The 17082-nt window shown below is 41.1% G+C and overlaps 1 protein-coding gene across 2 annotated transcripts; it reads left to right on the forward strand.

Annotated features, from left to right (window-relative positions):
- Positions 1 to 1138: 1138 nt before the first annotated feature.
- Positions 1139 to 16417, forward strand: INHBA (inhibin subunit beta A). 2 transcript variants are annotated; one of them, XM_068156832.1, is made up of 3 exons: positions 1139 to 1244; positions 3918 to 4439; positions 15408 to 16417. In XM_068156832.1, exons 2-3 carry the CDS (start codon positions 4052 to 4054, stop codon positions 16292 to 16294), a joined length of 1275 nt encoding a protein of 424 aa, XP_068012933.1. In that variant the 5' UTR covers positions 1139 to 1244; positions 3918 to 4051; the 3' UTR covers positions 16295 to 16417. The 2 variants fall into 2 exon arrangements, with proteins under 2 accessions (XP_068012933.1, XP_068012932.1); XM_068156831.1 differs by lacking the exon at positions 1139 to 1244 and having other exon boundaries at positions 3544 to 4439.
- Positions 16418 to 17082: the final 665 nt, after the last annotated feature.

Here is a 17082-nt window from a genome sequence, read left to right on the forward strand (position 1 = left end):
CAGATCAGCCATATTCCAAGACAGATTAAACCTACAGTACCAACAGGGCATGAGAATACAATTATAAGTACAACTCAGGGGAAAAAAAAAAACAACCAAAAACCAACCCACAACAAAACAACAAAAAACCCAAACCAAAAAAACCTGAGGGATGGGGATTTTCTGGTAATCAGTGGGTGTCTTGAATGAGTAAAGACTGCATGATCATGCCATTTGTCATAAACGGTACCACATAAAGCCAGCTATTATGTGTGTGAGATGGATTTTGGATTTACTTTGGACCTTATATATAGAGATAGATATCTATACATATATATGTGTGTGTGTGTGTGTGTATATATATATATATAAAACACACTTCTCTGCTGCCTAACTGGCACACAATTATTTCTGATTTGCATCGCTGTAAACTGGAACAAAAATTGCATTTTATTTTGCCTCACATGTGTTAATATCACACTTGCAAAAAATATAACCTGTCATTCACTGCAACTTATTTTTAGATGTCTAAACAGTTTTTAATAGTGTGATGCAATCTGCACGTCAAGAAGCCAGGAGATTTGGACAAGAGTAATATGATTCATTTTTAAAGAGCTTTAAAGGGATCCCTAGGTTAACATATTTATAATCAAGATTGAATTAAAAAAAAAAAAAGAAATCCTACACAGCAAAAGGCTCCTTAAGCAAATGCATTTCTCTGCATTTGAAAAGAATCCAAATTTGGAAATAGATTATGTGGTATACCCTGAAGCATGAAAGAAGAAGAAAACAATTTGCAAACTAGTAATTAAGTATCTGGCAAATACTGCATTTGAACTAAATCAGTGATATCTACATCTAATAATATCTATATCTAGCTATGCAATAAAACAAGTTGGAGTGTGTCTTCCTGACTCATAATGTTTGCTTTCAGTCTGATTTTAAGTTCTATTCTTTAAATGGATGCAGAGATCACCACTACATGTTGAATCCACGATATTTTGTCATGCTAGACAATTAGGAGTTTCCATTAGATAATTACCAGAAGTATGTCTCATACAGGAAAAACAGTCAATTGCTGATGTAACAGGATTAACCAATCCAGCACAGTGATCCAGCCCACTTGCTTTTGATAGGCATTCGATGTGAGTGTACACATGAGAAGTACAGTATAAAGCTTCGCATGATAAATGCCACCAAGAGGAACTTCAGCAGTTCCTAATGCACAGTACAGCAGTCTCCTCCTGAGAGTCAGGACTAGAGAGGTAAAACTTTACATCAGCTTTTCTCTTTTAAAACTGAAACTTTTCATTCCTGTGCATGCTGTTGCCTACTGCTAGGGCTGTGTGGAATGAATGCATAGACAGAGCTTTACAGCTCAGGTGATTTTATAGAAGGAGTCTGAACCACCATTTCTATATTGATTCGAGCGCTCTGTGTTTCTGCACAGAGATGAATGTATGGATGTGAGTACAGATAACTAGATAGCAGCGGTAGCAGCAGCCTTGCTTTTAGAAAACAGTGGTTTGGGGAAAGTTATGCTTTAATGTTAAATCTGTCATCATCATGACATTCAAGTAAAATATGCTGTACCTCTGTGCAATAGAGATTGTGTGTGATAAGTGTACCTGTTCTATATGGAGAGTAACGTTTACCCCACAGCAAGAACCCCATTATACTTATCTGTATTTTACATTGATTTATGCTTATCCCTTACTTTTTATCAGACACTGTTGGGATAGGTGCTATATTAGAACTATAAATAACTCCTTTAATTATGTCATCTGTTAGTACCTCTAATTATGAATGCATATTTTCATCTGAAATTATTTTTTTGTCCAATTAAACTTTTAGTTCTATTTCAAGCTGACTTTCAGACTTCATATAATTACAACAGACTTTGGGCTGTTCACAAGATCTAAGAAATTTAGATGTATTATAGCGAGGTTTGTGTTACAAAGATGTGTTTATAAGAATGGCTGCAGGGTTTATAATGCTGACAGACCAGTAAGTGTAACAGCATATAACAGTATAGCAACTGAGGTCAGTAAAACACAGATGAGGGGGTACTGTGGATGCCTTATAACAGTGAAAGACTTATAAAAGAGCTTAATTGAAAAGGACTTGCAATATATAACATTTGTAGAACTTTCGCTGATTGTTCAATTACTTCTGCATGTTTCATTCCTCGCCTGTCTCTCAGCCCATGTGCCTGTAGTCATCTCATGGAAATTGGAGACATTACAATGCTTATATTTATAAATTAATCCTTTCCACTAAAATACAGTGATTGATGGTAGTATAGTGAAAGTGGAATACTTGCTGGGTAGGAGAAGACAGAGGTGAGTGAAAGAGAGTGAAAGGAAAGAAAAGAAAGAGCAGAAGCTGTTCTAAGAAAATCTGTACAAGTTAAAGTCTGGAGGAAAAGAACTTTGAAAGTTAAAGCCTATCAGCTGTAGTTTTGTCATTTTCCATTACCAAGTTCAAATGTGAGTGAGTTTGCTAACTTCACCCTCGCTAGATAATGAACAGAAAGGAGAGGCTACAGAATGCAAAGGCAACATGAAGCCATGGCAGTGACACAGGGAATGTCTTCTTACTGCGGAGAAAAACCCTCACAGGCATACATAAACTGACAAGGATTTACCTTGAAATTCTGGCTCCTAGCAATGTTTTAGATTGCTTTTCATTCCCCATCTCTTATTCTCATATTATGATTGCTCTGTGTGGTTTAAATGCATGACACAAAAAGTGCCTTCTAATAACAATGAGCCAAATGTAGAAGATCTTACTCAGCCTTCACTCAGACAGAATTATTATTGGCATTGGTGAGGGATTTGCCTGAGTCAGGAGTGAGTATGATTTGGCCAGATGACATGTAACACTTTTCACCTTCAAAGCATTTTTTCAGACATTACTTGATTAACCCCAAACCTAAATATATCTTCCTGGGAACTTCTAGGCACAGATTAGCATAGAAGCAGGGATGTTTCTGGTGCAAGGGCACTGCCTTAGCATGTCACAGATATGTGCTGCACCGTCTTCTGTTTAGGCTCTCAGTGCCTGGCTGCACACTGCAGCTGGAGAGTGTATCATGTATTCTATAGCCCTCCAAACAACAGTCTTGTTTTGCTACCGTCAGATCTCTTGCCAGTGTTGATAATCTCCAGCATTTAGAAGTGAGCAGAAAAGATCTTTTCTCTTCTGCTCAAGGCAGAATAGTGTTCTGCCCCAAATATTAAGAGCCCCTGCCCACATGCCTATCTCATTCACAGGCTGTCTAACATCTCCTCCTATCTCTAACAATACAGAACAGGACCAAGAGCAAGGTGCTTGTAAATAAAAGGTTTCACTCCATTCATTCATTCATTCATGTTTTCTCTGCTTAGTTAAGCCAGTGATACTGCTGAAGGAATAAAACAAACAAGAAAAAAAAAAAAAGAAAAGAAAAAAATAAGAAAGGGGGGGGGGGGGAAGGGGGGGCAGGGGAGGGGGAAGGGGGAATGACAGCCGAGGGGACCCAGGAGGTAAAACAGAGGGGGGGAATAAAAAAATAATAATAATAAAAAGGAGTAAATTTACAGGAATGAAAAGAGATTTTTAGAAAGGGGGGAGGGCAGAAACCACGAGTAGTGATATTTGAAGAGAGGTGTGTGTTAGGGGAGCAATGAGCATAAGGAAGCCAGCCTGCCTGTTCCTCCCCCTTCCTAATCATAGCCTTTACTCACAGACAAAACTCCCTCCCTCTCTCATTCACTCACTCACTTTAGGCCAATCCGTCCTCTCTCTCTCTCTCCCTCTCTCTGTGTCTCTCTCCTACTCTGAGACAGAGTCAGAACTCTTCTCCCTGACAGCCACAAACATCTACAGCACTTATTGCATTCAGAGAGGGAACCTGCAAACAAAACTTCACAGAAAACTTTTGGTTCTTGTTCCAGAGAATTTGCTGAAGAGAAGGAAAAACAAACATACAAACAAACAACCCAAACCAGCCCCAAAAAAAACTGTGCGTGAAGGGGGAGGAAAAGCAGGGCCTTTTAAAAAGGGAATCACAACAACTTTTGCTGCCAGGATGCCTTTGCTTTGGAAGAGAGGATTTTTGTTGGTGCTTTGCTGGATTATAGTGAGGAGTTCCCCAACCCCAGGATCCGAGGGGCACAGTTCAGTCACTGACTGTCCATCATGTGCCCTTGCCACGCTCTCAAAGGATGTGCCCAGCTCACAGCCTGAGATGGTGGAAGCAGTAAAGAAGCACATACTGAACATGTTGCACTTGAGGGACAGACCTAATATTACCCAGCCGGTGCCCAAGGCAGCACTTTTAAATGCCATCAAAAAACTCCACGTGGGAAAGGTGGGAGAGGATGGTTATGTGGAAATAGAGGATGATGTTGGAAGAAGAGCCGAAATGAATGAAGTTGTGGAGCAAACCTCAGAAATCATCACTTTTGCGGAATCAGGTGAGTGCTTGAAAAACAAACCTGTAAAATATCCTTTGTGCCAGACCTGCAATTCACTTATTTTTGTTCTCCTCAGCAATAATGGTTTTCTGCAAGGTTGTAGGATAAAACCTGGGGGGAGGAGGGAGGAGGAATGGGATGTGGGGGACACACACACACACACGACAGGACTCTGAAAGAATTTGATTTTTCTGACTTAGTCTTGGCTACAGATTACACTTGCTAAGCACAGGCAGCCACACAGGGAGGAAGCTCTCTAACCAATCTTGAGCAGAAAGTCAGGCTGCAGCGGGGTCCTCCAAACTGTGCCTGTGAAACCAGAGTACTTGCAGCAAAGTACTGGGCTGTAGAGCTAGTGGTGAAAGAAAAAGAGCTGAAACCTTTTGGGGAGCTTATCAAGAGAGAAAGTGAGCTGCAAACCACTTGAGAAACAACCCTTTCATGTAAAAATTACAGTGGAAGTTGTAAAAATCAGATGAAGCAGCTTTAACTTTCAGAAGTGAGAGGACTTTTTTGTGTTTGGGTTTTGTTTGGGGGGGTTTGTTTTGTTTTGTTTTTTTTAAATTTAACACAGCATCTTCGGCAAGAAAGAGTTGCAGAGACTGTCAGATGGCTTCAGTAGAACCAGAGAAGTTGCTGTAGCTGATCCAATTTGTAATGCAGACTTCTGTATATTGGGGGGGGGGGGGGGGGGAATTCTGCCTCTAAAACACTCCTGCCAAAAAAAATGCAACCTTGGTAGGGTGTATTTTGAACTCTTTCACAGCTCTCTTTTCCCTAGCTCTTATACAGTAAGAGCTCAGAATATGGATATTTATTTAGTAATGGCTTAAGACTCACATCAACTGCCTATAGGAAACAGATCTAAAGTTGTACTTTACTGTTTTGTTCCCACATGAGTAGGATCAGAATCCGTTTTAATTCAATGTATGTGCATATATATCTGTTAGCATATGTGAGTATGTTTATATAGGCATCAATAGCAGTATCTTGCAATAACTCTATCATCTAACTAACAGCAACTTTTTATGATGCTGTCTAGCCAAAGCATTTTTCTTGTTGCCAAGACGGTTTTAAAAGAATGTCATTGTTTTGTTTGGTACAGCATATGGTAGGCAAAGTATGCAAAGGAACTCCAAGCATTTTTGTTTAAAAGTTTGCTGCAGAAGTATAAACAATTAAGACAACACTCAGAGTTTCCAGTCCTGAAAACCTGTTGACTCAGATGTTCTGTTTGCAGGGAAGCCATGCACAAGAAGTGTGCATGCTTTTAAGAGCAGACATTCCTGCAGGCTGTCCGGTTTCCCACTGTACAAGGAGCCCTTGCCCCTTGTCATTATATACATTATTAGTTCTTTCAGTGCAAGAGCTCAGGCTTTTTGGCTTTTCCATCCCCTCCATTTCAGAAAGCAGGCAGAAGGTGTCAATGCTGGCGGTCATTAGAAGCAGAGGCAGCTCAGTGTTAGTTTAGAAATGAGTTTTTAAAAGGAAAGCAATCTCTGAGCTATCTGTGAGTTGGATTCCCCACCTGGTTCTCAGCAGCTCTCTCTGAGCACAGTGAAACACATATGGCATGAGCAGTGATTTCTCTTCACTGTGTGAGTCCCAATCATTTGTAAACACATTATTGTCTCTCCTGAGCTCTGACACAAAGGAATTTGGAATTTGATATATGCCTACTCAGTATGACACCCTCCAACAGTGGTTCCTGAAGCCATTGGCTCTCGAGGTCATGTGAGCAGTGCAAATTGTGCCATTGCCCACACGCTGGCCAAGAGTCCAGCCATCGATCCCCAGCCACAAAGTACCCAACACCGGCACCTTGGCGTGACTTACGTAGCGTTGTCCCACTGCTGCTAGCCAAAATAATTTAAGGAGACGTGCTATGGAGTTGTGCAGCTGAAGGACATGGGCATCCACTGTGGTTCCCATGCCTTTTCTGCCCTGCTGCTCTTCCTCACCTTCATGCTAAGCCCATTCTTGGAAGCCAAAGCAGGAGGGCTGCTCCTGTCTTTTTTCCCCCCTCATACCAACTAGGCTTTGATGTGGGAGGAGGGAGGAACGAACTAGCAACCTAGAAACTGAGCTCTAGGGTTTGGGTTTATGATGGATATGGTACCTCCCCTCTATGTAGTAACTTCAGACTGCTGAAACATATTTTTCAACTTGCTAACACCAGGGGATCTACCACACTTTACAGGTGCCAATGCTGCAATAACCTGAGTGAACTCATCCTGGGATATGTTCCCCTCAATGCACCAGCAGTATTGCACATCAAATGTTAAAGCAATATTATAATTCCCATTGAGGAAGGTGAGGCAAAAAGAAGGCAAGCAACATGTCACATAGAAAATAAGAGTTTAGAAAGGTAGGAATAGAATATAGCTATATGGATACTCCCCACTTTTCACTCTGTGAGAGCTGGCAAGAGTACAGATAAGTTTAAAACACCAAGAGGGAGAATAAATGTGCTCTTCCCACAGTCAGGTTAATGTTCTTCCCATTTTTAATATGAAACTCACTATTTCTTGAAAGAGGGCAGGAGGAAATCAACGAAAATGAATGGAAACATCTCACATTGTATCAAATAAAGATCTGTGGAGAGAGAATTAAGACTTTAGGCTTTTTGTTCCTTTGGGTATGACCTGATATAAACCAGCCATTCCCTCTACCTTTCAGAAGCCACATTTACTACTTGCCTTCATAAAAAAAGTAGTATTTCCATCTTTCGTCAGCTGTATCCTCAGACATACAATGAAATGGAGTGAACAAACAGTGCCCTGTGCACATGGCTCTGGCCTGAGACTGCTATTTTCTAAAATAGACCCAAATTGGAATGAGCACAGGCTTCAGACAGTTAGAGAGGAAACTAACTGCAGTGAACTTGTCTGCAGCACAGGTGTCGTTACGTCCAGGAAATCAACAAAATAGTTGGCAGGTAGTTTTCACAGTTAACAAATCCAGGCAGATCTTTGCAAAACTAATGACCAAGAGTATTGGGCAAAAGTTTACAAATGCACCCTACTGTCCTTTGGCACTCTTACAAGTAAAACATGAAAATGATTTTCTACTTGCATATCAAAGTGAGATTGCTAACCTTGATTAGTTCAGCTATGAGAGTAGCTGTGCCAGAGCTCTGTGGGTTACATCAAGGACTTGAAAACACTCTTTTGAGGAGAGTGGTCATATAATTTTATGATAAGCAAATCCAACAGGTTCCATAACTGAGATACCCAATGCTCATAAAATATGGTTGGCTACTAACTCTTTCATTATTTTAAGTAGATAGCTTATTAGGCAGACCTGGAATTCTGCCAGGTCTATTTTATCCTGGCAACTAAACTACCAATGAAATGGATTGCTAACACCTGCCCCTGAGAAGGTGATAGGAATTACTGGATGGAAATGCTGAAATCCAAGGGCTTATCATTAGAAGATCTGTCGGGGGGGAGGGGAGGGGAGGGGGGGTGGGATGGGGGGTGTGGGTGCGGGGAATGAGAACTCTGACAGCTTTTTAGGCAGCTTTTACCTTTTTGTATCACTTTGCACTGAACCCAGGGCATACTGAGTTATCATGTGATGCATGCTCCCACATGCAAAGCCATGTGTGTACCTGCACACACCTTTTTCTAGGAAGATGCCTACTTCTGTGCAGCCAGGCTGGCAGTGCAGGAGGAAACAAGGATGGGTCGCCTATGCCTCTTTAAATCACTTCCTCAGTTCGAAAGCAAATGTCTTTAAGGGCGCAGGTATCCCTGCTGAATGAGGAATGGCCACGAGAGGGCACACTCCAAAGGCTTTTTGCTCCACACAAGACAACCTTCTTGCAGGCTCCCGTTTTACCTAATTGGATCCTGAGCCCCGGAGATCTTTATGCTTATCTGTAGCTTCTCTGAGTGGAGCTCTTGTTTCTCTCTTCTACTTTATTTAGAAGGTAGAGATTCGCTGGAGTGGAAGATTGCAAGTAAAATAACGCAGGAAGGAAACAGGCAGATAGAAAAAGGGGGGAAAGATACACTGATGGATGCTAGAAGTTCTAGAAATCTAGAGAGATCAAAATTTCTCATTATTACTTTTTACAGAACACTGAGAAATGTGACTGTGAATCATCATCTGAGCTGATTTTCTCACTTTTTTTTTTTTTTTTTTTAATGCAGTCTCCTTGGTTTTAGAAAACAAGCCTATTTCCCCTTGGGTTTGTGTTTTGGGGTTGGTTGTGGGATTTTTTTCTTTCTTTTTATTTTTCTTTTGTTTTTCCCTTTGGCATACTGTAGCAAATGAAAGCAAGTTACTTCCAGAAGAAGAAAGCTATTGTGTATTAATCTCTTTCATTGTAACAAAATGTGAGAATTCAGGGAGGTTGGTTGGAGAGCAGCTTGAGAAAGAATAGATGAATCTGAGAAGGTGGGGAACAGTTTACAAAAGGATACCTGAGAGAGAGAAACAGAAAGTACTGTGTGTGTCCATCTCTGTGTTGTAGGCAAACACAATTGGGAATATCTGGATATGCATTTGTCTGTGTTTGTATGTGTGCATGAGCTTGCATATATATATAGTATTCCTTATATACTTGTGGAGCTGTACCAGCAGCACTGTAGTATGAAAAGGATCCTGCAGATGCAGGAACATGCATTCATGTGCATTCAGGTGCTCTCCTGTGTGCAGGATGTATCTACACTGCCTATCTGTACATGAGCCATGCTGAGGAGTTCTTATGTCTGGATATGTCTACATGGGTATGAAAAAGCAATCTCATTTGATGCAAGAGAGCTTTGCAAGACTGATTTAGGATACAAACTTGGTCTACTGGAAGCAATTGGAAGTTCTGTTATTAATTTCAGTGGGCTTGGGATTTGGGCCTTAGTGCATAGAAATTAAATATTTTAATGAAAACAGACTGGCAGCTTCTGATCCACTTAATTTTAGAATTTAAAACAAATGATTAACATGTAACAACAAACCCCAAACAAACTACTCTCTCTTTTATGAAAGACAAAGATTTGGTATTGCCTTTTGTTTGAAATATGTTATTGAAGCAAATGATTCTAAACTTTGCTCAAGCTATTTTGAACAGAAATGCAAAGAATTAAGTAACAAAAAAACTTCAACCAAAAAACCACCTTTTTTGTTTCTAAATATTTAAAGCCATGTGGGGGAAGGGATTTCAATTTGGAAAGGAGACTCTAGGCTGTATATGTAAAGTGCTCCCCTTCTAACAAAATAGCAGAAGAAAGTCAAGGTTCACCAGGACTGAATTATTTCACATTCTGAATGACCTTGTAAATGTCCCTTCAGGTTAACTTTTCAAGAAAAGGTATTTAAATGAGGTTGCTGTTGCTTTTTCACCCACGAATGCTCAGGGAATAGTTAGTTTTCCTAGTTTTCTTTTTTTCTTCTTTATTTTTTCTTACAGCAAAACAAAAAAAAACCCCTCCTTTTGCTGGCAACAAAGGGTATGTGGACATAAAGAGAAGGTGCTTGTTATTTGTATCTTAATTACTCCTCTCTTTATAAAAAGCAACAGTCAGGAATGAAAGCACACAACCTGGATGACCAGTCACATACGAGCAGGGATGAATAGCTGGAATAAATCTTTTGCTAGTGATCCATAGGCTGAAATGCCTTCACAGAAATGGCCACTGTCTAACTGCGGTAATGACACATTTGTAATAATCAGTCTGCCTAGGGGATAATTGCCAGATGATAACAGTGCTAAATTCACTGGATAAATTTGATGCTGTGAACAATTCATCTAACTCTAGTGGTCACTCATTAGTAAACATTTTGAGCAATTATCTCTCAATAACCATGGTCTTCTCTTCACTCTCTTTAGAGGAACCTTTCTAGTAACCTATTTTTTTCTGTCTCCTGGGGAACGGAAATGAGAAGTGAAGAGAAGGATGCTTTTGAATGTAATTACAGATTGGCACGCAGTACAAATTCCCCCAAATCTAAACATAGGCAGTAGTAAAGTTAGCAACTAAAAAAGGGAAAAAAAGCTTGCTTTGTATGGAAAAACAGTTCACTTACAGTATAACGTAAAATCGGTTCAAAATTAAGCAGTGGCAAAGCATGGAAATTTAAAGCAACAGCACCTTCTTACACAGTAAGCATTTTTCAAAGGAAAATTTAAAAACTGCCTATCAAGGGAAATTAAGAATAAGTCACATTATAATGTCAGAAAAGATGATCACTGTCATTACGAAAAAAACAGCCTTAACCATTTAACAGTATGTAGTTTAAACAACAAAGGTCATTTTAAATATCTTAGCATTTTGCTCAAAAAAAAGAGAGATCTTCTTTATTTTATATCTTAGACCCTACCTACTATATGCAAAGAGATTGAGTTACCAGGGCTCGATCCTGAATCCCACTGCAAATAAGTGAGCTCTGTACAGTCCAAGCCAAGGAAGGGTCCTTAGCCCCACACAAAGACCCACAGGCTCCAGCAGTGAGCCTGCCACCAGCTACACCATGCAGGGCTGCCCACACCAGTTGCCCCACACCTGGGCCTGCCAGGGCTCTGTCAACCCTTCCGTGCTTTCTTGCACTGTGCCTGTCACCCAGTGCCTACTGGGAGCAGGTATGGAGCACAGCGTCCATGCACAAGCCCTGAACAGCCCTTCCAGAGGTGGAGAGGAAGGTACCTGTGCCAGCCCCCCTCTGCTTCTATCTTCAGGTTTCTCTCCTAAAAAGGTGTGTGAGCATCGCTGAAGAGAAAACCAGATATGAGCGAACTCTCATGCTATATATACTGATGCTAGACTTTCTTTCCATTCTGTAACTCCTTCCATTAAACCTTTTACCATATATGCACTACTTCTTAGGGCTTGTGTTTTTAACCATTTCTCACAGCATTTGCCCGTGTCACTTGCACGGCTAGACTGCTCTCTCGGCACCACAGCCTTCTTCCTGGAAGGGACCTTGCTCAGCAGTAAAGCTGAGAGGTGGCCTCTCAAAGGTTTTGGGAAGGGGAGATGAGGAAAAGCAATCAAAAGGGGCCCATAGTAATCCCTCATCTCCTTTTTCAGCTGCTTTCTGCTATGATAACAATCCAGGCTGTTGACATCGCCGCTTATACGAGCATGGAAGTGATGAAGGCATTACCACCCTTGGGCTGTGGGTCTTTCCACAGGAGTCAGGCAGGAGGAGCAGGATGATTAGAAATGAAAAAAGACCCTTGCAAATCAATTGTGGCAGATGAAAAGGCAGGACAAGAAGATAAACAAAGTCTGATTATGGAGGAGATACCATCCCAAATTTTCAGGAAGGGCTCCTTTTCGCTTTCCTTTAGATGAACAGAATGTATTTCCAAAGCTTTGAAGCTACTAAATCCCCAAGCAATATTTGGAGAAAATTAAATACAGTGATTCTTTGTCTCAGAACACTTGAAGAATTTATTTTATTGTAGCACCGAACCTTTTGGAAATAAAGATCCTGTTATAAAGTTTATGTGTAAGTATAATAAGCCAGATCCAGAGATCTCAATTCGGTTTTAGCATAGGCCCAACTCGGATTTCAAAACGGGCTTGTCTGAGCATAGTGACCTCGTAAAAACGGCAGGATTCATACCATTTGTGCTGTGAGATTGTAACAAGCTAGTTGTGAACGTGGAGACAATTCAGAAAAGCTTCATTTTTCCCTAAAGTGAAAGCATGCTTTTTATCCCCAACTTTGCAGCATTCCCAGTCTCCTAAAAAGATCTGTGAAAAGGAAGGAGTTTTTTTAATTGCTATAAAACTTTTTATTAGCTATGTAGGTTTGAGGACTCAGGCTCATATAAGCTTCCTGTACCTTTTTGTCTTTAGAGCTGACCATTTGTGTGTAAAAATGTTGCTGAGAACATCCACAGAGGCTGTCGCTGTAACTAACAACCTACAGCAAAGTTGTTATCCCTGTGTAAGGACATTTCTTACACTACCTTGCTTAAGCTCATTTCCCTCAAGTGAAAAAAGCAAGCACTTGGGTACTCTCATGATAGTATCCTAATATTTTTAATAATAAGGGAGAATTCAACTTTCACACATACAAGACCATATGCAAAACTAATTGAGAGCATTCTTGAGGTCCTGTTTCTTTCATGTAACATCTCTCAAAAAGACTTGTTGCACTGCTACACTTCTGGCCAGTGCACAAGTTAACGTGAATATTTACTGCTGGAGATGTGTCACTTCATAACTATTTCCAACTCCCAGAAGCATAGAAATAGCAGAAGGTGAAATATCATGCATTAGCACTTAGCAGTGTTAGGTTATTCTGTGAGGCAGGGCTGGCTGCCTTTCCTGATCAGGTGGGCCATACAGCTTCTTCCCGTTCTGAATCCTCTCTGCACAGTCCAGCTGCTTTCTTTAGAGCATGACTGGGACAATTTCTATGTTTATGTCCAGCACAGTTGATCCACTCATGTAGAGGCCCCGTTGTAGTGCCAGAGCTGCTGTCTCTGCCTGGCTTGGTACCAGGGGAAGAGAGAAAAAGTGGTGTACCTTCCATCAGCATATATCGAGGCCCCACACCACTCTGTGAACTCTGGGAAAAGAGCAGCTGGGAGTAGGCTGCTGATTCCAGAACACTTTCTGCAGCCTGGTCTAAAGCATCTTTTTTCTTTTAAGGTTTTATTGGGTAGGGATAGCTAGCAGAAGGCATTGGGTGGAAAGTCTCGGAGGCAGCAACCCACTCCTGGCAGGTCACCTGCCTTCAGGTTCCTCTGAAACATGGATTTTCCTCAGAATGGATTTGTTTGGACTGTGCCAAGGACAAGGATAAGCTAAAGTTAGAAGCTTGCTTTAAAAAAAAAGAGTCAGGGGGAGAAATGAAGCCACAGGCTGACTGGATGGTCCTCACAGGCCTTAAAATTCTCCATTCTCATGGAGAACATGCTTTACAACATTTCTACATACAAGGCAACTCACCTCTTGAAGCAGTCTTTGGAGCGGAGGAATGTCATTGTACATCTCCTCATAGTCTGAACTCTGGTCTGGAAGGGGATTAATGCTTATCAGCTGCCCTCTGCTCTAACACAATTGGCAACTTTGCTTTTTTTCAGAATGGAAAAAAACCCAAAAGTGTTAGCTGGTAAGAACTTTCAGTCATTATTAATATTGTTTAAAAAATAAGAGAAAAACAGTAACTCCACCATGTCTTACAGTGCTGGTCCACTTGCTCTGTCCTTTTCTATAAGCCACTTCTTTTTCTAAGCCATAGTCCCACTGCCTCATGTAGGTCCCTGAGAAATTAATGCAACTCACTTTGGAGACTGGCACCAGTGAAGTCTGTGAGAAGCAGTTAACACAAACCATGTGTTTTCCTATCTCAGTGACAGTTAAAATCTACAATTTCACACTCTCACTTAGAAGGAAAACAAAACCAAAATGCTGTGCCCTTTGGCCACTCTAATTCAGAAATGTCTGTCCCTTTGACCTGGGAATGCCACTAGGGAAAGCTGAATGTGTCAGTGCCAGGACGTAGCAGAGAAGGAAAGCAACAGGTAGCCCTAGGGACAGCACAGCCTGCCTACAGACTTGATAAATCCACAGCTCCTGAACTGGCAAGTGAATATGGGGTAGATGTCTCTTGTGATTTTGCCCCACTTCTCTCTCTCACCTGAAAAAGGGGTAGAAGAGAGATGGCGAGGGACACTTTACCAGTGGAGCTGAGTGTCAATGGAAAATACAGAGGAGAGCCTTGCTTCCATGAGAGCCATTTTTACTGTGTGCATCTAACAGCTTCAGTTTTGATCACCACTTGCAATGTTCTGGTTCCCTAACAAGCAGAACCACCACACAGAGAATCGGACCAACAACTGTGGGTAGCTCAAGAATAATATCAATGACAAACTGATAATTATGAATGCAGTGTTTCTGTCTCACTAAGGTCAGATATCTTTGCATTTCAAATCTAGGATCCCAGTCCACCCTGGCCTCCATGCTGAGAAGGAACAAAAGATGTCAACATGGCTTTTTCTTTTGTCAAGAAAATACGAAAGTACCTATCTTAAAAAGATAATACCACCACCAGCCCCCAGCTAATTCATTCTCTCTTAACTTCTTCATGCTCTAGTGATCAAATCATTAAACAGCCCTCATTATTCATTCCAACTTCTGCCAGGGATATGAGCTCTGTATCAGAGAAACACCCCCTCACCATCATAATCATCATCATGACATCTCAGCAAGTTGATACAATTATGCCAGGGAACCATCCCCATAATTATACAGTTCTTTAGCTCATTTCTCAGTGTATTCACCATTACTATAATCACAGTGAGCACAGTATGTTAAATTAAGAACAGGATCTACAGCTAACATCTCACAGGATGAAGAGTCTGCTGCAATTCTTTACAATATAGCTCTGCAAATCCCTCAAAGCTGAGGCTCATATTTTAATATTTAATTGTTTTTGAAACAATTGACATTTACAACTTATTTTAAGAGGCACGTGAAGAATGGCATTTTAAGAAGACAGAAAATGTAGACCTCTTTCCTACACACCTTTCAAAGCATTGCCAAAGAATTGTCAGGGCTGGAACTCATTCTCTAATGCAAGTGATTAGGCACAGGTTTGTATGTGTGCAGTACATATAAGCATGGACTCTCTTCACAAAAGCATTTTTACCTTTCTGCTAACAGTGATCAAAAAGACAGCTTAGGCAAATTAACTCTTGACGGCTCTGATGCTCATTTGCCATGAGATGCTTTACATAAATGACTGCATCATTACTGTAACAAAATGCTTTGGTTAAAATGTGATACTGGAAAACAAGAGGTAAAGAAATACTTTTCTAAAGAGGGAGTTTTCACAGAAGACTGAGGAGGGCATGTGGTGAAGGAAGGTTAGAACAGAAGAATCATAAAAATTTAAAGAGCCAAGTAGGAAACTCTCATGACTGTTGCGAGAGTTAACAGAATTCTCTTTAGCAGAATGCAGGCAGACGTACTAACAAGTTCTTCCTATTTCCATTTACCAAATCAGGCACAGCCAAGAAAATGTTGCACTTTGAGATTTCCAAGGAAGGCAGTGAATTGTCGGTGGTGGAACATGCTGAAGTGTGGCTCTTTCTGAAGGTCTCCAAGGCCAATCGGAGCAGGACAAAAGTCACCATCCGCCTGTTTCAACAGCAACGGCACCCAAAAGGCAACTCAGAAGGAGCTGAAGATACTGAGGATGGGGAGCTGAAAGGTGAAAGGAGTGAGACTTTGATTTCAGAAAAGGCAGTGGACACCCGTAAGAGCACTTGGCACATCTTTCCTGTCTCCAGTAGCGTCCAGAGGCTCCTGGACCAAGGCAAGAGCTCTTTGGATGTGCGGATTGCCTGTGACCTGTGCCAAGAGACTGGAGCCAGCCTGGTGCTACTGGGCAAGAAGAAGAAAAAGGAAGATGATGGGGAAGGAAAAGAAAAGGAACCTGGAGAATTCACAGGAGAGGAGGAGAAGGAGCAATCACATCGTCCCTTCCTGATGATGCTTGCCCGGCACTCAGAGGACCGCCAGCACAGGCGGAAGAGACGAGGCCTGGAGTGTGATGGCAAAGTCAACATCTGCTGCAAGAAGCAGTTCTTTGTCAGCTTCAAGGACATAGGATGGAGTGACTGGATCATTGCACCTACAGGTTATCATGCCAACTACTGCGAAGGAGAGTGCCCCAGCCATATAGCAGGCACATCTGGTTCATCACTATCTTTCCACTCCACTGTCATCAACCATTACCGCATGCGGGGCCATAGCCCCTTTGCCAACCTCAAGTCATGTTGTGTGCCTACCAAGTTGCGGCCCATGTCCATGCTCTACTATGACGATGGCCAGAACATCATAAAGAAAGACATCCAGAATATGATTGTGGAGGAGTGTGGCTGTTCGTAGACACATGTGTGTGCAAGAGCCTTCCTATTAAGTTGAGAAGAAAAGCCCAAGAAGAGGAAAGACCAGACATGGTGTAACCTTTTTTGAATGAAACGATCATGAGAAATAAAAGCAAAGACAAAAGAGAGAGAAAAGAGAAAATAAAAAGACTTATGGAGGATCAGAAAAGACTTCAGCTATCAAAAGGAAGAAAAAGCTTCATGAACCCGGGCTTGAATGATACATCTGAATGGCGGTATGGGTTGGGGATTTCCCCTTCCTTTCAGTATGCTCCTTATATTATTATAGAGTACTAAACATTAGTTACTACTAGGGGAGTTATGTTGCCTCCCTTAGTTACCCATCAGTTCAAGCCGTGGTAGCAGCTCATCTAACCTGCAGCAATTTGGACTAAGTCCAAACTGTCGTTGAAATTCCTTGAAAAGCCACGTGTATGAACACTACATTCACTGGCACTTTCCCCCCAGATTTACCAAGGAACCGAGTATGTGGATAGTGTTTTTGTGTATATTTATATGGCTATGGGTTTATATCCATATCTCTATACATACAGACACTATGCACAGATGTATCCTAAACATTGGTAAAGGGACAATATTGTGCAGGTGTATACACCTTCATCTTCTGCACTACATTTACAAAAAAAAAAAAAAAAAAAAGAAAAAAAAAGGAAAAAAGAAAAGTGAAGAGAAAAAAAAAAGAAACAGAATAAGAAAACAGAACGAAAGAATCAAAGTAACATTTTGTAAAAGGTGCTTACAACGTTAGAACTATGCAACATAGTTGGT

Source organism: Melanerpes formicivorus, unplaced genomic scaffold (genome assembly GCF_026170545.1).
Source record: "Melanerpes formicivorus ecotype bairdi unplaced genomic scaffold, bMelFor1.0.p_v2 SCAF_35, whole genome shotgun sequence".
In the NCBI taxonomy this organism is placed as follows: domain Eukaryota; kingdom Metazoa; phylum Chordata; class Aves; order Piciformes; family Picidae; genus Melanerpes; species Melanerpes formicivorus.